Source organism: Telmatherina bonti (assembly GCF_933228915.1).
Source record: "Telmatherina bonti genome assembly, chromosome: 3".
NCBI lineage: Eukaryota > Metazoa > Chordata > Actinopteri > Atheriniformes > Telmatherinidae > Telmatherina > Telmatherina bonti.
Genome location: NC_136621.1, coordinates 32454626 through 32461055, shown reverse-complemented (window position 1 = coordinate 32461055; position 6430 = coordinate 32454626). Strand labels below are relative to the sequence as shown.

Here is a 6430-nt window from a genome sequence, read left to right as displayed (position 1 = left end):
GACACATTTGCTTCAGTTTACATACATAAAGTTACTGTAACTTCAGATATGTCTTCTTATCCTTTCTTTTGTTCCTTCTTTTTTATTTATGTTTTTTAAACTGAACTATTTAAATCTTAATTTTATTTTATTTTTTTGTGCATTTGCTTGTTTGTTTGTTGTTATTGTTCAAAGACAAATGATAAAATATAATTTCTCCTGTGGATTCCTTAAATTAGCATGTTTTAGATTCTCTATTCTTATATTTTGGTGAATCGTGAAGCAACTCTAGTTTGCTTGGTTGGCAAGTGTTTTTTTTTATGTATTAATTCAATTTTCTTTGCATTACCTGCTGTAAATTCTATTTTTTCAGACCTAATGATTCTGGTTATAGCACATAAACGCCATGTACACATAAACACATATACTTACGTTTTATGAATTTGAATAATCCTTCTTTTATTTATTGCAACTTGAAAAGTCCAACTCCTCAAGCCAAAAAACTCAAAAAAGGGGAGTGGGGAGCTCAGTTTTTTCTATCACTTCCCATCATGACAGCATAGTCCCTATGGTGTTCATTAAAATCTATTCCAAGTCAGCTGTAACATCTGCTCCCTGCTCATTCCACTGGTAATTTTACCAGTTATTCTTAAATACTCTGTAATATGCAAGTTTAAAATATACAAAAACATAAGTGAAAATTCTGTAAAGAAATAACTCATATTATCATTGTTTTTTAATATGTGTTCGAGATTTTTTCATAAATGGTTTAAAATTCCCACCTCTTCTGCTTTTTCATGAGTTGTTCTCATTCTAATGACAGCAGGCTTGAAGAGTCATTATCGCTTTCCTAAAGGGTTTCTTTATATAATCTAAAAGTTTGAACTGCTCTTGTCATAGTTTGGAAAATACTTCCAATAAGCTGTCATATATCTGTCTCCTGATTACATCAACATCTGTGTTGATGGAGAGACCACCTGGCTTTTCTACAAACCAGTTAAACAGATGGCATGTCCGATAAGAAAACTCAATCAGGGAAAGGCGTGACAGGTGTACAATCTCCTGTGACTTTTTTCTATAAGCTAAAACTAATAGTTCAGGAAATCATCAGTAACCATGGTGCAGTGTATGTTGTTTGCATACATCTTTTGTTTTTGTCAGTGTTTAATCTTATCTCCCGTTTGATCAGTTGTTAAGTTTTGTTTGAAACACTTTGGGTTTCAGTATGGTTGATGAAGTGCTTCGTGAAGGAACAGATAGTTTCATTCAGCCTTCTCGGTCCTATTTCCTTTTTGTACCCACTGCAAATGAACAAAAAACTGGAATAAATTGTCTTTTATAAAATATATCTCTTTATTAAATGTTCTAAATACTTGTATGTTTTGACAGGTTTGATCCAACCATGGATAACAGCAGTCTGAAATGGCCTGCAGATGCAAACTCATCTATTCAGATCGATCTTCAGTCCTGCACTACATTCAGGAACCAGGTGTCTCGCATTTTCCTGTACGCCTTCCTTTCAGTTGGCATCGTCTGCACAGTGGTGGGAAACTTCTTGGTTGTCTTATCCATTGGCTACTTCAAGCAGCTGCAGTCTCCAACAAACGCTTTTGTCATGTCCCTCGCAGTGGCCGACTGCCTCGTTGGCCTGGTGGTGATGCCTTACAGTATGATCCGGACTGTGGAAGGGTGCTGGTACTTTGGTTCTCTTTTTTGTAAGCTCCACTCAAGCCTTGATGTCATGCTCTGCACTGCCTCCATATTCCACCTCAGCTGCATAGCTTTTGACCGTTATTATGCTGTCTGCAACCCCCTGGTTTACTCCCTAAAGATGTCCAACAGTAGGGTTGCTCTACTCATTACAACTTGCTGGGTTGTTCCTATACTTATCTCTTTTGGCCCCATAATGCTAGATCTTCACATTGCTGGCGTGGACATGCTGCTCCCAAAAGATATGTGTGTGCTCTTGGTCAGTCAAATTTATGCTGTCATGGCTTCTTTGGTAGCTTTTTACTTGCCCATGGCTATCATGCTAGTGGCCTACTGGAAGATCTTCAAAGCTGCCAAACGACAGGCAAGACAGATCAGTGCCATGGAAAGCCAGATGGCAGCTGGAGTGGGTAAAGACTCTAGCAAGAAAAAAAGACATCGTAATACTATGAGGAGAGAAAGAAAGGCAGCAAAAACTTTAGGCATCATAATGGGAGTTTTCCTTATTTTCTGGATGCCTTTCTTTACAGTCAACATTGTGGATCCATTCATCGAGTACAGCACAGAGGTGGTTGTCTGGGACGTATTTCTCTGGTTAGGATACGTCAACTCATCTCTGAATCCCTTCCTATATGGCTTTTTCAACCGTTCCTTTCGTAGGGCATTCCTCATGTTCATGGGATGTAGGGTGTGCCTTCCTGGATCATCCCCAGGGATGGATTTATCACACACTAAAAAAGAGGCAAATGAATGTACAGATCAACCATGAAATGAAGATAATATCTCTTTTGTGTGCGATGTTTTTGTAAACAATCAAACTACTGACAAAGTCACACAACCACTTTTTTTTTTATTGATGGCCAAGCAAAATATGTTTGAGATTGAGAGAATTAGCTTCACAAAATCAAGTATTATAACACTAATGATGTGTGTATGCCATCAACCTTGCCTTCAACCATGATGAAAATCACCTATTTTCCTTCAAATTTGGCAGGATTTCCATTACCACAGCTTTTCACACGACTACAACACACAAGACAATTAGCTTTGGATCACTTCCATGTGTTGTCCTGGTCTTTGGTAACCAGTCTAACATAGGGAATGTGTTAGTTATATTGGAAAATGATCCATTCAGATGGCAGTAAGTTGGACTAATTATTTTCACATCTATAGGTGTTTGTTTATGTATATCACATGAAAATGTTTGTATTGACAGGAGACTAACCGGATTAAAAATACAATCTCTATATTGAGTTTTTTTGTATAATTTATTTCAGTCTATAAAGGCAAAGAAAGGAAACCATTAGTGTATCTGACTTTCAAGCCCTCAGACAACCTTACAAATCCTTCATGCTGTGAAGATCCGGAGGATCTTGCAAAATCATTGTGATATAATGCAATCCACGTTCAGAAAAGTAACTTGGAGCTGTAACAAAAATCAGTTCCACTCACTAGTCCATCACAGGGGCAACACATAGGGACAAATAACCTCTCATGCTCAATCATTCCTAACGTCAATTTACAGTTATTAGGTAACCTAACATGCATGTCTTTGGGTGGTAGGCGGAAACCAGAGTGCCTGGAGACAGCCCACGCATACACAAGGAGAACACAGGGATCCTAAATCCAGGTGCTTGAGGGCCGGTGTCCTGCCTGTTTTCTGAGTGTCCCTGCTGGAACCCACCTGAATCATACTCAGACAAACTCTGCACACATTCATTTGAATCAGGTGTGTTGCAGCGGGGACATTTGGAAAGCCTGCAGGACTCTGACCCTCAAATACGAGGATTGAGGATCCGTACTCCACAAAGAAAAGCCTCTGTTCAATACTTAATTTTGATACAATACTAAATTAATAATGTGTATTTTCTTAGACGTTTAGGCTGCAGTTGTTGTTGTACCTATTTCATTAATTAAAAGCCATTTTATAGAAAATTAGGATTGACCAATGTTTTGCAGTATCATTAAAATCATAGTGTACTTTGTGGCTTTTGTAACCTGTATGTACTTCTCCACAAAAAAATATCAAATCTTCTTAACAGTTAACACAGCTTTATTTAATACCACAAGTCCAGGTATGTTTTTCCTTTCTTCTTTTATTGTTTGTTTTCAACTTTTCTTCAGCTTCTTTAAGAAATCATAGCAGACAATCATCGGGAGCATTCAAATAAAGACAAATAAATTGAAAAAAGCCCGAAGACCAACACCAGCAACAAGTATACAAAAACAAAACTGTAGCTACATCATATTGTTTTTTATTCAATTTCTCTTTAGAAGTCTGGCATTCAGCTATACGATGATGGACACAGTACCCAACAATGTTGATAAGACCTCAGACAAAGTATCAGAAACCTCCAGACTCCCATGGCTAAGACCTGAGGTGAAGAGACCTTCCCAAACATCAACTTAACTTTTATTCATGTAATATTTTTCTACTTAACTCTCACTTTCAGATGGGTTAGAATGGGATTAAGAATACATAATTATGGTATCATATTTAGTGAGGTTTTGCACATTTTACATAGTTTTAGGTTGCTGCTGTGTCATGTGGACATGGACCAACACAAAAGAAGTAGCAGGAATATGCTACCCTGTTACCATTTCTACCAGTCAGCTCAACTCAACTCAACTTTATTTATAAAGCCCTTCAATACAATGCCAGCTACAACAAAGCACTGAACATAGAAGTAAAACATTTAGAAAGTGCAGAGTGAAATCTGAATAATAGCAGTAAAAGGATAAAAGATGAAACAATAAAAAGTAAACATATTAAAACATTAAAAACAGTCAAAAAGAATAATATATAAGAGAAAAAAATAAGCAGAGTTTCAGGCTGGGTGAGATGCCAGGTCATAAAAATGAGTCTTCAGGCAGGTTCAAGTGATACTACTATCTTTTGGAGATGTTGATGACCATACCTATTATGCAGTTTCAGGTAAAATTGGGTTACCATAAATATTTTGAACATTTTGTCTTTCTGCTGTTAGGAGTTTTAAAGATATTAAAAGAAATACATATGTATATAAATAAATGTATGTCCTGATTATCTGATGGCAAAGACAGCTCTTGTTCCGTGGGTAGACATACACTGATGGGAGCTGAATTTCAACCTGGGCGTTATGCACTTCCATATGACCCCGTAACACAGCTTGGAGTCACGCTCACAACTGTGGAGGGTCTCTTAATGAAGGAAGGTATGGAAATTTATACAAATTGTACTTACTGTGGCAGACCATCCATCGAAAGGTAAAACAGCGTGTGTGTAGAGATTTAATTAGGAGTAGGCTAAAATGGGGAGATACGGCTCAAACCATAAAATCCACAACAAATAAAGGGATTTTTGTTTCATACATATTTCATGGTGCACCATGAGATCAGGTGCACACTGTCTGCTCTAATAAAGTCTATTTTTTTTTTTATGTCTCTAAAACAATTTTCTTGCTTTCATTGGGTCAAAGTTGCCTTTGACTTTTATCATCAGATTTATTTACTTATTCATTGTTGAAATTTGCACGGTAAAGTTCACAAAGTTTCAAGGTTTAACTAAAAGGAGAATGAGGCAGCCAGCTTTGTTTGTTTAATGGAGACTCACTGTGGAACCAGTTTTTAAGACCCCTAAAACTTCTAGATGTATAAAGTCTGCCATTGCTACACTCTTTTTGAACTTTGTAACAAAATCCCATAGACACTAAGACTGCAGATTGCATTTCAAATTAGCTCAGCTCAAGACAGTCAAGCACCAGCTGCAGTGGGTTTATTAACTCTGAGTCATTGTCTTAAAAACAGCATCAAAGCTGTCAGTTCGCAATTAGGATCACATGCAAACTGAGTCTTACTGACACTCCGGTTAACTACAAGCTGTGAAAGTGTCATCAGCAGCGACTTTTCAACAACTTTTCTTACACGAGCTGGAAAACAACTTTGATAGTGTTTTAGTAAGATCCCTGTTCCGTTTTCTTTCTGGGCAGAATTGGAGGCAGTTATAAAAAAAAAAAAACAACAACAAAAAAAAAACAGGACGCTTAGAAGGTCAAAAAGCAGCCTGTGAAGGACATTTATGTTTAATTTAACTTGTCTTTTTTCTGTTGCCTATGTTTGTTTCTCTTTCCTCAATTGTCACCATTGGATTTAAATATATTTCAATCTAAAGCATTAATTTAGGGGTTTTGTATTTTCTATCTCAGTATCAAATGTTTGCAATTACTCAAGCATGAGGAGAGGATTCAAATCCAAAGTGATTGGAAATAAAGATCCAGGTCCAGGCACTCAAAGTGGTTCGAAATAAAAGGCCCTCAATAAAATCGGCAAGAATACATCAATGCGTATCAGGTTATATAAGGAAGAAGTTTAGATTCATTAATAATGATAAAGTCACTCTTTCTTTTCTTTCCTTTCTTTTTGCCTGGATCTCCAACCTTTTGAAAGTGTGCCTGTGTGTCTGTGTGCAGCTCAGTTTCACAAGAAGAAGTGTAAAGCAACCATGTTTGTCCTAAACACAGCAGTGTTAGTGTGCAGAAATGGGGGGATGTTAAAGTATATTAAGTGTTAAAGTATTATAATGCCTGATGTTTTGTTTAGGATGCAAGCAACACAATGTCTTTTTTTTTTTTTTTTTATAAGCATAGCATTGCTAAGCATGTTTTTTCTTTTTCTTCTTTTTTATTATAAGAATTACAAAAAAAAAGCCTCCAAAGGGCGTTGGATGGTTAAAAGGTGCAGAAAGCAAAACACGCAACAGTGA

At 36.8% G+C, this 6430-nt stretch overlaps 1 protein-coding gene across 1 annotated transcript; it reads left to right on the top strand.

Moving 5' to 3' along the window:
• Positions 1–1381: 1381 nt before the first annotated feature.
• LOC306774444 (5-hydroxytryptamine receptor 4) lies at positions 1382–2458 on the top strand (the record flags this gene model as incomplete). Its single annotated transcript, XM_079264476.1, has 1 exon — positions 1382–2458. The coding sequence occupies one exon, from the start codon at positions 1382–1384 to the stop codon at positions 2456–2458; it is 1077 nt and encodes a 358-aa protein (XP_079120602.1).
• Positions 2459–6430: the final 3972 nt, after the last annotated feature.